General features: G+C 60.1%; 1 protein-coding gene across 1 annotated transcript; it reads right to left on the bottom strand.

The window, feature by feature from the left end:
• Positions 1-3,169: 3,169 nt before the first annotated feature.
• CCDC97 (coiled-coil domain containing 97) lies at positions 3,170-14,352 on the bottom strand. Its single transcript, XM_006747584.3, has 5 exons — positions 14,157-14,352; positions 9,657-10,112; positions 7,665-7,943; positions 7,102-7,231; positions 3,170-5,385 (listed from the first exon to the last, which is right to left on the bottom strand). The coding sequence occupies exons 1-5, from the start codon at positions 14,200-14,202 to the stop codon at positions 5,265-5,267; spliced, it is 1,032 nt and encodes a 343-aa protein (XP_006747647.1). The 5' UTR covers positions 14,203-14,352; the 3' UTR covers positions 3,170-5,264.
• Positions 14,353-15,400: the final 1,048 nt, after the last annotated feature.

The raw sequence follows: 15,400 nt of genomic DNA, 5'->3' as shown, positions 1-15,400 counted from the left end.
GTGAAAATGTGGCACAGCTACACACACATTCACACTCACAACAGAGGTTTGAATGTGGACCGTGTCCCACAGTCTCGCAAACGCATCCACCTTTCAGAGCCACAGTGGCTCCACAGAAGCTTGTGACAAGGGGCGGCGGCCACAGCCCACGCGCGCCCAGCCCAGCCTCGGAGCTTCACCGGGACACAGCAGGACACGGTCACACAAACACGACCCCCGCACACCAGATACGGATTTCGAGAGGGTGCCACGTGCAGACACACACCGCCCAGCCTCAGAGCCCCATCAGGAAGTGAAACAGAGACTCCTGCTGGGACCCGCCAACAGTTACACAAACGTCCTCCGCGGGGTCCCCGCTCACGAACAGGCACAACGAACAGGCACAACCGGACGCATCCCAGTCCCACCCAGACACACGCCACACATGGAGACACACGGCACGGTGGCGCAGACTGCAGGCCGGTCGTGCCCACTCAGCCTGACATCTCTCGGCCCCACACGCTGAGGCCTGGGGAGTCCCACGAGGCCGCGCAGACAGCAGCTGGCCCCGTCATACCCAGACGGGCTGTCACACCCCGGGTCCCAGACGGAGCAGTCCCACACACCCAGACACACCCCCAGGGTCGCGGCCCTCGCACGCCCAGCCCGGGCCCGGGCCGGAGGACAAGTCCTGGCCGCACAGGGCTGCACGCCCCGCGGTGGCCCGAGCCCTCGCCACGCCCTCGTGACACACCCCGCCCACCTGCCGGCCCGGCTGAGCTGGCGCGGAGGCCGCCCAGGAAGGGAAACTTGCGGGCTCAGCACCTTCTTGGACTGCCTGCGGGCTGCCCCTGCCCTGCTACGCGGCACCCCCGACCCCGCGGGGGGGGGGGGGCAGGCCCCGTGGGGACAAGGGAGTCCTGGCCTCTGGCCCAGCGCCCAAGCGCGGGGGCAGGACCCGGGGTTCAGGGAGTCCCGCTCCCCTCCCCCGCTCCTGCGGGCAGCCCCGGGAGGGGAGGGAAGTCGTGGGGGGAGCCTGGGTTCCGGCTGGAGCCCCAGCTTCCCGTCCGGCCCCCACGGGGCAGGAAGCGGGGCTGGAGAGGCCAGCTCAGGCCTTCCTGCCCCCTCCCCCAGACAGGCCTGGGAGCTGGGTCAGCTGGAAGGAGTGGGGCGAGCAAGGGAGGGGGCGGGGGGGGGATGAGAAAGCCCCTCCCCCCAACTTCGTGATTGGTGTCTTTTGGGTTTCTAATGTAAATTTGAACATGTTCAGAACCCCTGTGTGTGTGTGTGTGTGTGTGTGTGTGTCTACAAGCTTTGTACTGTGGATTTTGTGTGTGCAGCATGGGGGTTTCTAACACACCAGCGGGCGCCGGCTGGCCATGCTGAGTGTGGACAGCTTCTGTCCAAGTGTGCATCCCCAGCACGTGTCCCCTCCGTGTGTCTGACTGTGCTGCGTGTGGGTCCGAGTTTTGTGTTTCTGTCTAGAAGCCGGTGTCCTCTCTGGGCTCTGTGACATGACACCGTGTCTCAGCAAGTCTGTGTGTAGGAGTGGGGTCCCATCCCTGGGGCGCGCCGTGTGTCTGCATTTTTTCTCAACATCTTTGCTCTTGCTCTCTGGGTGTAAATCTGTGCGTTCTTCGGTAAGTGTGACTCGGAGTGCGGATGTTTTCTGTGCCTGTCTGCATGTCTGTGAGGGAGGCGTGTTTCCGGGAGCTGCTGTGCTCTGTGTTTGCTAGCCGGAGCTGTGTTTTCAGTGCGGGTGTGTGTGTGTGTGGCGGGGGGGCAGTGCCCAGTGTTCGTGCGTCTGTGGGCGGCTTGTTTCTGGGGGAGGTCTGTGATCCATGTGTGCCCTGCTGCTATTCTGAGCGCGTTGTGTCTGTGGGGTGTGTCTCCAACACGCTTGCTGTCATCCTCCTCGTATGCTTGTGTGTGTGTCCACGCCGAGACTGGACACACACTCCATGCGCAGATGGGGTTTGCATTTTGTCTCCCCGTATGTGGGCTGGTGACTGGCGTGTGAGCTGTGGTGTGGGTCTCTCTGTTTGCACCACGTGATCTTCGAGGTGTTTTGAATTTTCAGTGGGGTGGCCGTGTGTCCTGCAGGTCTGCATTCTGTGCTGGTGTTTCCAGGGCAGGAGGGGCATGGTGTGTCCCCAGGGAAGCCGCCGGCATCCCAGTGACACACCCAGAGGCCTCTGTGCTGAGTGGAGGCTGCATCTGCGGTGTGTCCCCTCGCCGGCTGGTGCCACGCTGGCCCGGGGCTGGCCGTGGCGGGCGGGCAGGGCAGGGGCTGTGGTGGGCACTGGACCTGCGCCCAGACCTCGGTATAAATATCCCAGCTGCCGGGCGGCTGTGTTTACTCGGCCCCAGCCCAGGGGGCGGGGGGGGGGGTGGAGTGGAGGAGGGCGGCGGCAGCAGCCCTGCAGGTCCTGGGGGCGGGGGTGACCAGGCCACAGCAAATACACTTCCTTCTGGCCAGACAGGCTACGGCCTCACTGCCCCTTCCCGCCCCCTTTCTGGATGGGGGTGTGGCGGTGACCCCTCATCCTGGGCTCCCAGGGGCCACCAGCCACCCTCTGGACGTCCTCACTGGGGTTCCCAGGGTCTGGGAGACAGAGAAGAGGGGCCAGCCGACAGGCGTGAGGGGGCGGGCCGGGGACCGCAGGGAGAGGGAGACGTGGGGGTGGAGACTCCAGGAGGAAGGCACAGGAATGGTCTCGGAGGCTCAGGGACCGGTGTGGGGGGATGAGCGGGAGGGAAGCGAGAGGGGTGGCAGAGCTCCTGGGCAGGACTGGCGGGGCAAGAGTGGAGGTGGGAAGTGATGGGAGCTTCGGGCGGCCAGAGGCAAAGCAGAGTAGGGGGAGAGGGAGAGGCGCAGCGGGGCAGCAGTGGGAGACCAGGATGAGAGGGCAGGACACGCAGGGGGGTCAGACGGGGGTGCGGGCGGCAGCCGGCAGGACAGACGGGAGACGGGGTGGGGGCCGGATGCCCACGGAGGGGCTCTCCCTCCCTGACTCAGCCTCTCCGTCCGCCCTGACCCAGGGCTGGGGGCGGAGGGCCAGGCGCCCCCCGGGGCACCTCCGGGTGGCAGCGGCGGGGGCTGTGCCGGGGGCGTGTCTCCCGCAGTCCCTCTTGACTGGCCCCACCTCTGTCTCCGCCATCTGACTAACCCTAATTCTGACTCAGCTGCTGTTGTCTCTCATCACTTTATTATGTAACAAGTCTGCGTCCGGCAAAGTATATCACAAACAACATTAAGGATCCAATGACAAGCTGGCCAAAACCGCACACATCACGCAGGGCTGCTCCCCGTGCTAGAAAAGCTCCCTGGGCCCGCGGGCGGGCGCGCACATGTACCCGAGGGGCAAACCCCCGTCAGCCTTGGGCTCTCCGAGGGCGCGTCGCGTCGGCTGGCCCACCCTGGGCTTCCGCGGGAGCCGGGGCGGCAGTGTGGACCGTCCGTGCGGCGCAGGAGGGCCGCGGGGCTTCCTGTCCAGGTGCCGACCTCGGCGCCCGTGTGCAGGGCGGTGCCGAGCGCATGGGACGCCCCCCCCCCCCCACCCAAGCTTAGCTGCTGGTATCGCCCTCCATAGCCACCTCTTCCTTGCTCTTCTTGAGCAAATCCGTGCATCCGACCGCTCCGGGTGGCCCTGACCTGACGCAACCTAGGAGGATGGTCCCCAGGACCTGTGAGGGTCTAGACCTGGTTTTTCATCTTCACTGGCCGTGCAGCCTCGACCAACTAACACCTCCCTTCTGGCCTCCCCTGACTCACCTATGGAATGGAGGCGAGTCCCTAGTTCACAGGGTCGTCAGGAGGATTCAGTGTGGCGTCAGGTCCGGCAGAGGATAGAACTGCTAACTGGGAGCTCCCGTATTTAAGTCTCTCCGTGTGAATGTCCCTTGGCCTCTAGGCCAGCTCTCACTTTCTGTGTCTGGCTCTAGTCCTGCTTGACCCAGAGGGCAGAGCTGAGGCCCAGGGGTCAAGAGCTGTAGCCCTGGGAGGCCTCAGGGTCTCCCCCTTACTCTGGGCCATGTGCCTGAGGAGGTGGTTTTGAGGGTCCTGCAGGCTTGGCTATGGCGGGGTGCCATCATTCTGGCTCCCAGGAGCGAGGGGTCCCCAGGCCCCACCTCTTTGCCCCGTGGCCCTCCCCGCAAGCAGCTGACCCCTTCTCCATGTGCATGTCTACTGGGGGAGCAGGAGCTGGGTGTGGGGGCATGGGAAGGCGGGACACCTGGGTTCCCACAGGCCAGTGGCTGAGTCACCGGGAGGCCATCTGGCTCACATTAGCCGGGGGCGGCGGGGGGCTCTGCGGGGCGGGCCCTGTGGCCAGCTGGGGGCAGGGATGCTGGGGCAGGCTGTGTGTGGGATGACTCAGGACCCATGATAACAGCCTGTGCGTATTTGGGGAGTGTAAACAGGAGGGAGAAGGAGGCGGAGGAAGTGAAGGAAGGGAACATTGTGGCCGGGGAAAGAGAGGGGCCGGTGGGGCTGAGAGGGGAGAGCCCCCCTCCCCGTGCCCCCTCCCACCACACCCAAGCTGGCAGGCCCGTGGCCCCGGTGCTGCCCCTGCACCCCCCTCCCAAGTCTGGGTCCTGAGGGCGAAGTGACAGCTGGTAGCCCGCCCAGCGAGGCCACCTTCCTCAGCAGTCAGGGCTCTGCTGCCCACAGTGGCTGGGCCAGGGGGTGGGGGGGGAAACGACACGGAAACAGAGAGAGAGAGAGAGAGGCTGAGAGGCAGACGGAGGGCCAGAGGTAGCGTGGGGGCCGAGAGATGGGAGCGTACAGCGGGAAGAGCCAGAGGCCCAGAGCGAGGCTGAGGGAGATGGGACCGAAACAGAGGCAGGGAGGCACGAGCCGCATCGGCACAGAGGTGGGAAACAGGCAGAGGCCGGGGGCGAAGCCCGGGGTTCCCCCGGACCCTACACAGGACACTGATATCGTCCCGGCCGGCTCCGGCTACGAAGGGCCTCGGTCAAGGGGACGACCTTCAGCCTGGGCCCTATCGTGGGGACAGAGGCCTGGGCGCAGGGAAGGGGACAGAGAGAAAGGCAGAGAGAAAAGACAATGAGGTGCTGCAAGAGGGAGGGGGACGCAGAAAGCAAGAGACACAAAGGCAGGGAGAAAAAGCGAGTGAGCCAGAGAGACCACGAGAGACAGAGGTGGAGTGGGGGGGTGGGGGGGAAGGTAGGGAACCCCGCACAAAGAGGGGGCAGGGATGGCACCAGAGCCAGCGAGGCTGTCCCCTAGACGGAGTCATGGGCGGGGCGGGCGGCTGCGGCCATCAGTCCCCATCCAGCTCTGGGCTGGGCGCGTCCTCGGGCTCCTCCTCGTCGAAGTACCTCTCCTCCTCATCCCGCGCCACAATGTCCAGGTTGTCAAAGTCGGGGTTGTCGTCCACGGTGCTGCAGGGGGAGGGGGCTGTCAGGGGCTGGCTCTGTGGGCCCGGCTGCTTCTCACTCTTCAGAGGAGCTGGGACCCCCAGAGTCAAAGGCCACATGCTGGCAGCTGTAAATGGAAGCTGCCCCCCTGCAGGGGGTGAGGCTAGAAGTCTCTCAGGGCTTCAAACAAAAGGAACATTTTCCAAAGTAGAGATTTTACATAAAAACTTCTGGTTTCTCTCAAAAAGCTGGAAGATGTGGGGACAGGAGGACCCCCATTCCCCAGAGAGTGGTTCTGAACCAGGACGATTCTGCCCCTCAGGGGACATGGGGGGATAACTGGAGCCATTCTGGTTGTCACAACTGGGGGGCTCCTACTGGCCCCCAATGACTCGACACCAGGGACGCCTCTCAACCCGCTGCTGTGCACAGGCCAATGCTCCACAGAAGAATGACCTGGCCCGAAAGGTCAACGGTGCTGAGAAATGTCTGCCCTAAGGTGTCAAGTGATCCTAAATTGTCAACAGGATCCTTGCACCTGCTGCTCCCCCCGCCAGGAACACTCTGACCCCAGACATTCATGTTGCTCACCCCTCACATCCTGCACGTCTTTGCTGAAACGTCACCTGCTCAGAGATCCTTCCCTGGCCACCTCGTTCCAATCCCCCGCCCCTGGACCCTGCCTTAATTTTCTTTATGGCCCCGTCAGCACCAGATGCTCCATACTTCTTTTGCTTCCTCACTAGAGCAGGACTCCCTTCAGGGCAGGGAACCCTTTCGTCACTGGATTTGGTCACTGCTTCATCCCCAGAGTCTGGACACAGCAGGTGCTCAGCACATGGTGGCGGAATGCAGAGAAGGGATCCACTGTCCCTGCTGCCCAGTAGCTGCCCTACAGGGGGTTTGGGCTTTGATTCCCCCTCATCCCTAATCCTCACGCCAGGCCCAATTTCCTCATGGGCACCTGGCTTTCTGGGGGCTCCCCACGGCCCAGGTGCTCTGCACCCGCTTTTTGTGGGAACTCAGGCCGAGAGGCTCCACCCCAGCGGGAAGGTGGATCAGCCAGACCTGCCTCTGGAGCCAGGGGGCCCTAGATCAGGCCGGCGGTGCTCCTGGGGGCCGTGGCATTGGCGCTCCCCACCCAACTGGTGAGGGTCGGCCTATTCGTGTGTTGCCGGGACTGGGTTTGAAGCCGGGCCCTCGGCTAGCACACCCACCAGGCAAGACTGCCTCAGTTGTCAAAACCTTTTATCTCTGACTCCGATACTTCATATTTCAGTGTCCTTTTCCCTGATGGCAAAATCCTTTCCAAAGCAGTGGTTGTGTGTCTCGCCCTGGGGTTACGGTGGGGACAGCAAACAGACTGCAGGGCGGCCACCACAGGCCCCTCCGTGCTAGGCATTAACCCTGCCAGTGGCTACTTCCTGAAGCATGAGGAGGTCTGGGGGCCTGAGGAAGAAGCTGGCTTGCCTGGGGGACACCTGGGGGGCTTGGGGCAGTGGCATCCTACCAGGCCACCACCACTCACCCGAATGCAAATATTTCAGTGTTTTGTCAAATTTGAGCGGTCAGCCCTGCTCAGTCCCTTCTTCAGGTGAGGGGACTGATGCTCAGAGATGCACAAAGCTAGTCCAAGGACGCCCACTGATCTCTGGTTCATCTGAGACCCTTATGCCATCTGAGCCGGGCCGAGGGCCGTGGGGTGCCGGGCTGGGGGGGGGAGGGGGGAGCCTGAGTCACCTGTAGTCAAAGTCCCCGTCCTTGCCGTCCAGGAAGCGCTGGTGCATCCGACTGGTGAACTCTTCCCGCAGGATCAGCCTCTCTTCTGAGTCGGGGACCCAGGCCTCCGAGTCTTTGCTGGGGCTCTGGTCTGTAGGGGCAGACACCCACAGCGGGGAGGATGTGAGCGGCGCACTCGGGGAAGGGCTGAAAACACAGCCATGGAGAGCCGCCTCCTCTGTCCTGGTGGCACTGGGAACATAGTGGTGACCAAGACAGCCCCTGTCCTGCCCTCCCCGGCCACACGCCAAACACACAATGACAATACAGTGCTCTGGAGGCTGGAGAACAGGATCAGGACCTGCTACCTGGAGGCTGGTGAAGGGAAGGCATTCTTGGCAGAGGGAACAGCGTGGGCAACGGCCTGGAGGGGAGCGACTGCTGGGTGCCTTTGAGGAGTGGGGGACAGAGATGCTGGAAGGACTGGGAAGAGCCTGAGCACTCAGGGCAGGCAGGGGAGGGACGCGAGGTCTGCTCTTGCAGTTCGGGGGCCCAGCCTGGGGCCCCCTGGAACTGGCCCTCACCTTCCTCATCGCTGTCCTCCTCCTCTTCCTCCTCCTCCAGGCAGGCCTCCTCCTCCTCCTGCTGCTGGAGCAGCCGCTGCTGCAGCTCCCGCTCCTGGTAGGACTGGAGCAGCAGATCAGAGAGCGGGCAGGCGGGGGTGCCGAGGGCGCCGGGCTTGGGCAGCTGGTGGGCCGGGGCGCGGGCACTGAGCTCCTCCTGGGTTAGGTACTGCCCGATGTACTGCTCGTACAGCAGCGGGGCCCGGAACCGCATCTGCTCGTCGCTGAAGTACTCGCCGCCTGCACAGAGACACGGCGCGCCCGGGGTCAGGGGCTTGGGCGCGGTGCCACCCTGTCTGAGCACACGCGCGCCCACGATCGCGCTTGTAGGAAGCCAAGCGCGCACAAGGGCCAGCGCGCGCGTGCGCACTCAGACGGGCGGGGGAGCACGCAGCCGCCTGAGGGCCCGTGGCCGCGAGGACGCATGCGTCTGAGCGTGGGCACGTCAGCGGCCCCGTGGCGGCACGGGTACTCCTGTGTGCGCACGCCCGGCCCTGGCCAGGCCGGGCCCCGAGGCGCTGGTGGTCTGGGGCCCCTGCCCGTCGCTGTGCCTGGTCACACAGCTGTGCACACCCTCCTGCGTGCGTGTCTGCGAGTGTCTGCGAGGCAGCGTGCAGCAGGCCACAGGCAAGGGTCCTGCACACAGGAGCCAGGATGCAGATCACGTGTGGCTGTCTGCGCACACAGCTGGCCGTGCCAGATGTGGGTACCCCTGGTGTTCTTCCAGACCCCAGATCTAACCTCTCCCCAGAGTGCTCTCCTCTGCAGCCATCCCTCGGGTGGGCTTGGCTTCCCCACCACCCCCAAACCCGGGACCTTCCTGTCTCCCCTGGCTGCCTGTTCCTGCAGGGGGCTCTGTCCCTCAGAAAACCGTTACACCTGCCCAGTCCCTCCCACCCACCGGTCCCAGCCCCGCCTTCAGAGCCCAGGGTGAGAATCTGCCCAGAATTCTGGCCTCTGCAGCACTGGGGTCTGTGACCGTCCCTGTCCTGCCCCCTCTCTTACCCATCTCTCTCCCTCTGGTGTTACCCACCATATTCTGTTTCCCTCCCTCCGTTTCCCTGGCTCTGTTTCTGCCGCTCTGCCTCCACCCACCTGTCCCTCCCGGGTTCCGTGTCTGTCACCTCAACCCCCATTCATTCATCCCTCCTCCCTCCCATCTCCTTCTTCCCGACCTGTCGCTGCGCCCCACCCTCTCCATCTCCCTGGCCCTAGGGCCTGAGTCTTCACCCTAACCAGAATCTTCACTCGCTCTCTGCCTCGTTTGCTCTCCTCTCTTTTTTTTTCTAAGCTTTTATTTATTTATTTGACAGACAGAGATACAGCGAGAGAGGGAACACAAGCAGGGGGAGTGGGAGAGGGAGAAGCAGGCTTCCCGTGGAGCAGAGAGCCCAATGTGGGGCTTGATCCTAGGACCCTGAGATCATGACCTGAGCCGAAGGCAGACGCTTAACAACTGAGCCACCCAGGCGCCCCTGCTCTCCTCTTTCAACTTTAGTTCTGGTGTCTCTGGTCACAGAGATGCTTGTAATTATGCTGTGGTCAAGAAGGTATCGTGCCCTCCAGACGCGTGCCTTGTTTCAGAGGGCCTGTGTGTCCCCAGAGTCACAGACAGACTCCCCTGGGTTTCCTCAGCGCCTCTGTGCATGGTGTAAGAGAGTCTCGTTTTCCTGAGGGATAACCACTTATCACAGTGCTGGGTTCTGTGAAATGGCACTTGTGTCATCTACTAAATTCTGACCCTTCTCACTGCCTGTCCCATTCTCTTCCCCTGGGTTCCCGTCTGCCTGTACCTATCTTGCCTCATCGCTTCACGTGTCTCTTTCAACCTCCCTGTGTCTCTGTCTCAAAACTTATCTCCAGGACCTCTGTCCGTGTCTCCGCTCTTGCATCCTTGTTTCTTACTTCCTCTGCCTCAGTCTCCCCGCCCGCCCAGCCCACCTGTCCTCACACCTTGGATGAGCTCACGCAGGGCAGCGTAGCGCCGGTTACGCAGGCGGGTGCGCAGGGTGCGGGGTCGGGCACTGCCCTGCCGGGCCACCTCAGCACAGTAGAAGTCTGCACGATGGTCGCCGCGCAAGTGGCCAAAGCAGGCCAGGTGCTCCTCGCGGAGGCCCGTGCGGAAGCGCTCCAGGAACACCAGCGGCTTCTCATGGTACAGCTGGCCCAGGATGGCCACCTTCTCCCGCTCGGTGAGGTCAGGCTCGCCCTGCTGCTGGCTGCACACAGGCAGGCGGCTGGCGGCCACGGCGCGCAGCATGGCACTCACTGCTGTGTTCTCAGCCCCCAGGGCGTCATCATCTGGGGCCCTTGGCGCTCCTTCCGCGGCCTCCACCTTGTCCTGGGGTCTGGGTGGGACCGGTGTCCAGCTCAGCTCCCCCCAGTGTCCAGTACTGGGCTGCGTGCAGCCTGTGGGGGGAGGGGAGATGTGTTAGTCCTGGGATGGGAGTGCGGGGGAAGGTGGGGTGGGTGGAAAAGACTCATTTTACGTTTCCTGATCACCTACTATGTCCTGGGCACTGTTCTAGGTCCCAAAGATACCACAGGATGCACAAAGTTGACATTTTAGTAGGGGACATGGACCGTGAAAAACCTAATTACTGAAAACATATGATGTGTTAGCAAACATACAGTCTGTTGGGTGGTTCCAAGAGCTATGTAGAGGGGCGCCTGGGTGGCTCAGTCAGTTAAGCAGCTGCCTTCGGCTCAGGTCATGATCCCAAGGTCCTGGGATCGAGCCCCACATCGGGCTCCCTGCTCGGCGGGAAGCCTGCTTCTCTCTCTCCCACTCCCCCTGCTTGTGTTCCCTCTCTCGCTGTGTCTCTCTCTGTCAAATAAAAAAAAAAAGAGCTATGTAGAAAAATGAAGAGGGAAGGAGGGGGGAGTGGGGTCAGTGGGGGAAGGCTGCAATTTAATTTATTTATTTGAGATAGAAAGGGGAGGGGCAGATGGGGAGGGAGAGGGGGAGAAAGAATCTGAAGCAGACTCCGCGCTGAGCCCAAGCCTGATGCGGGGCTCGATCCCACCACCGCAAGATCATGACCTGAGCCGAAACCAAGAGTCGGATGCTCACCAACTGAGCCACCCAGGCGCCCCAGGCTGCAATTTTAAATGGGACAGTCAGAGAAGACCTTGCCAAAAAAGTGACATTTCAGTAGAGACCTGAGGTGGTGAGGGACTGAGCCATGACATTTTGGGGGGAAGAGAGGCTATGGAAAGGGAACAGCCAGTGCAAAGGCCCTGAGGCAGGAGGGTGCTTGGTGTGTTTACTTGGTCCTTTACCACCTCATTCACTGACTGACACAATTCTTTGCCTTTTCACTTGCACACAAAATCACTAACACATCCACTAAATTGTTCACTCATTCCCTCTCTCTCCTACTCATTCACACATTCATCCAGCCACTCTTCAGCAACTCTAAATCTGTGTGAGGTCCCGAGCTGGGCCGTGCTGAGGATCCACGGGAGTGAGGCAGCCCAACATCTGCCCTCAGGAAACAGCCAGTGTGATGCGGGAGCCAGGACGGTCAAAGACAACACGGGCGCTGGTAACAGGCAAGCTGGGCGCTAGGCAAACCTTGTCAAGAGCTGTTTCTCAAAAGGTGTGGGAACTGGAGTGAGGCTGAGCGGCCAGGAAATAAGAGAAGACAAAGTACAGGCAACTCCTTTGGGCAGCTTGGCTGGGACGGGGAAGAGGGAGGGGGTGAGGGTTACAAGTGCAGTGGGTTTCAGGGAGGGTTTTAATCACTGAGACCAGAGAAGACTGAGCTGGACCAGGGCAAGGGGTGTGGGGGAGGGCACAGGAAGGGGTGGTAGTTAGAAAGATGCTCAGGAGGCTGAGTAGACAAGCCATGGGGCTGAAGGGCTGGGAGGCAAGGGATGCATCCAGTTCAGGTCCGGGGTTCAGGTCTGGGGACTAATCAAACTGTCCTTGAGACAGTCACGGACAAGGAGCAGATTTGGGGGTGGGGGGAGATGCTGAGGCCAGTTTGAGACATGGAAGGTAGGACGGGCCCAGGGGACATCCAAGGGGACCATCTAAGAGACTGCTGGTCTGTGGGGCTAGAGACTTCTCAGGAGAAAAGTGCAGGGCTGGGGACAGAGCTATGAAGCCAAGACAGGAACCAAAGCCGAAGGAAATGAGAGGTCATGGGGAGGGCAAGGGGAGTGTGAGGGACAAGAGAAGAGTGGGCTAGGAAAGAGCCCCGACTGGATAGGGAGAAGCCATGCCTACGAAGGAGGCCATGCAAGGCTACAAAATGGGCCGCTGAAAGACAGCCACGCTTTAATTCCTGGAGCCTGTGTTACTGTTGATGGCCAAAATGGGTGTCTGCAGATGTGATCAAGTTAAGGATCTTGGGACAGGGAGATTATCTTGGATTGTCCAGGTGGGTCATGATGAGTATCCATAAGAGAGAGTCCAAAGGAGACTGGACATACACAGAAGAGAAGGCCATGTGAAGACGGACAGAAGCAGAGATCGGAGTGATGTGGCCACAAGCCAAGGAACGCCAGGAGCCACCAGAAGCTGGAAGAGCCTCTGAGGGAGGCCCTCCTCAGTCCTGCTAACACCTTGATTTCAGCCTTGTGGTACCGATTTCAGACCTCTGGACCTCAAAACAGAATACATTTCTCTTGTTTTGTTTTTTATTAAAGATTTTATTTATTTATTTATTTGAGAGAGAGAGAATGAGAGAGAGAGAACACCTGAGAGGGGATAGATAGGGTCTGAGGACGAAGCAGACTCCCCGCCGAGCAGGAAGCCCGATGCGGGACTCGATCCAGGGACTCCAGGATCATGACCTGAGCCGAATGCAGTCGCTTAACCAACTGAGCCACCCAGGCGCCCCATTTCTCTTGTTTTAAGCCCCCCAGCTTGTCATCTGCTGCAGCAGCCATAGAAAACTGATCGAGGCTGAGTGGGAGGAGCCTGAGAGAGAGGAAGAGAAAGGGAAAGAGTGGTGTCACAGAAACCAAGGGGAGGCGCCTGGTGGCTCAGTAGGTCGAGCGTCCAACTCTTGGTTTCAGCTCAGGTCATGATCTCATGGGTCTTGAGATGGAGCTGGGTTGGGCTATGGGCTCCTTGCTCAATGGGGAGTCCGCTTGAAGATTCTCTCCCTCTGCCCCTCCCCCCACTCTCTCCTTCTTTCTTTCTAAAATAAATAAATCTTAAAACGAAAACAAAAGAAAGCAAGGGACAACTTTCAAGAAGGATGGAGAGATTAATGGCATTGAACTCTCCAAGTCTAGTAAGAGAAAACCTGAATGGAGTGACTCCGTTTAACTACACCGGGGGTGGGGGGTTGCGCAGAGAGGCCACTGGCAACCTTGATCAGAGCAGTTTCTGGAGGTAAAAGCCAGACTGCAAGTGGGTGGGAGGTGAAGAAACGGAGACAGGTGTGAATGACTCTTTGGAGAAGATACCTGGTATCGGAAGGCGCATGGAACCGAGGGATAGACGTTCTTTTTAGGTTAAAACACTTTTTTTAAAAAAAGATTTTATTTATTTATTTGACAGAAATAGTGAGAGAGGGAACACAAGGAGGGGAGTGCAAGAGGGAGAAGCAGGCTTCCCACTGAGCAGGGAGCCTGATGCAGTGTTCGATCCCAGGCCTCTGGGATCATGACCTGAGCCAAAGGCAGACGCTTAACCGACTGAGCCACCCAGGCGCCCCAGGTTAAAACATTTTTAAATGGAAAATTTCCAACATGCACAAATGTCGAGAAGACGACCATATTCCCACCCCCACCCCATATCCCCACCATCCAGCTTCAACAGTGACCAATTCTTGGCCAGGGACATTTCCGCCAATCTCCCAACCACACCTCGACCCACCTGGGGTGACTCTGAAGCAGCGGGATGAAATTTTAAGATGAGCAAAACGAAAGCGTTTTAGATACTGATGGGAAGGCATCGGGAGAAATAGAGACTGAAAATGCAAAGGAGAGTGATGGAGGGAGCACAGAAACGGAGTAAGGACCCGAGGAGGCAGATGGCACTGTGGACTTCGGAGAAAGGGGAATGAGAATGAAATGGGGGAACCGTGAATCTGGAATAAGCAGAGTTTGCGTGGGACAGGAGGAAGGTCAGCCTGGGGCAAGGGGAGGGTCAGTGCGATGCAGGGGAGGTAACTGAGAGGCAGGGTGGACTGGGACACTGGGACTCAGCCGGGACAGGGGGCAAGTTTATGTTGACCCGAGAGTTAGCCCGGTAAGGAATCGGGTCAGCCTGGCCCGGAACTTGGGGGAGGTTAATTTCGGGGGAGGGGACGGGGTAAAGGACGGCAGCTCGCAACAAGAAAAGGATTAACCTGGACAAGGTGGCGAAGGGGACTGGCAGACCCGAGGGCAGGTGTCCCCCTATAAAGAGTCCTCCTGCGCGCCCACGGGGAATCATTTCCCAGTGACACCGCACCCTACCCTCCCGCCGCCTCCGCGCGGCCGGGACCTCACCTTCATCGGGTTCCCTGGCCTCCGCCGCGGGGGCCACGGCCTCCATCCTGATTCTCTACTAGTTAGCCGCCGCGGGAGGCTCTACACGCCGATCCCGGCCCCAGGCCCTCAGCGGCCACTTCCGGCTGAGCACACTCCGGGGGGACCCGGTGCGCCGCCAAGCCCGAAACAACAGTTCCGGGGTGAAGGCGGACCTTCCTATGCGCATGCGTGTCTCCCTCAAGTCCCGCCCCCCGCCGCGGGGAACATAAGGGTCCCCCGAGTCAGAGGCTCTACCACGCCCTCCCCCCCGCCCCCATCTGACCTGCTACTGAATTGCAGTATCAGGAGGGATCTGAACCATCGTTCAACCTGTTCACCGCTGGGACTCCAGAGCCTGGCATGCTTACTTCTGGGATGGATGGTTGAATGGCCACCGCGCAGAGCCTCTTGAGGGTTTGTGCTCTGGTTTAGACTCCAATCCATCCCTTTCTTCCGTCACCACCTCGAAAAATATCTACTAAGCTTTGTTTCTTGCTTCTGTGATCAATGCCAGTCCCTGGCTAGCATGAGATGGGTGGTGAGATCAGATAGAATTTCCTACTGTGTTCCAGGACCTGAAGAATTTGCAGATGTCAAAGGGGACAACCCTGGTCCTGATCTGCTCTGGGTGATGGTAGTGACTCATTCAGGTGTGTTACCAACAAAGCAACAGACTATCACAAGTGACCACCCTGAGTGGCCCGGTCTCTGATGGGGTTGTCCACCCCAGCCTAGAGGGTCAGGGAAGGTTCCCTTCTAGGAGGAGGGGACACCCAAGCTGAGACCTAAAGGATGAGCAGGAATTAAAAAGGGAGGTTTCAGGCAGCAGGAAGGGCGAGGCAAAGACCCAGAGGGGAAGGCAGGCATGGACCTTTCTGGCTACTGCCAAGGACTTCAGTGTGGTCAGGGAATAAAAATGTTCTAACTTGGAAGGCCATGGTTGGGCTGCAGAGGATTTGAGAACCTCTTGAATATTTATGCAAAATTCCATGTACATGTATATTTTCCAAAGCAGAGTTCATGGCATTTGGATTGAGAGATTTGTGACCCCCCCAGAACCAACCACCAATCTTAAGTTCAGAGGGGGAGCACCAGAATATGAAGCCAGAGAGGTCACCAGGGGTCAGGTACACAGGGCCTCTCTAAGCCATACTAAGTAGCTTGAGTTCCTTTATCCTTCGGGTAGCAGGCAGGAGGGGGGAAAGCATGAGGGTAAGGGACTG

This window comes from Leptonychotes weddellii, chromosome 16, assembly GCF_054177405.1.
Source record: "Leptonychotes weddellii isolate Sample4059 chromosome 16, ASM5417740v2, whole genome shotgun sequence".
Taxonomy (NCBI): Eukaryota; Metazoa; Chordata; class Mammalia; order Carnivora; family Phocidae; genus Leptonychotes; species Leptonychotes weddellii.
The sequence above is the reverse complement of the archived record's forward strand: the minus strand, read 5'-3'. Positions and strand labels throughout refer to the sequence as shown.

Coding starts and splice junctions, on each gene's coding strand:
- CCDC97 (XM_006747584.3), bottom strand. CDS start 14,202: ATGGAGGCCGTGGCCCCCGCGGCGGAGGCCAGGGAACCCGATGAAG. Junction 10,113..14,156: donor GGCCAGGGAACCCGATGAAG/GTGAGGTCCCGG, acceptor CTCCCCCCACAG/GCTGCACGCAGCCCAGTACT. Junction 7,232..7,664: donor GGAGGACAGCGATGAGGAAG/GTGAGGGCCAGT, acceptor CTGCCCCTACAG/ACCAGAGCCCCAGCAAAGAC.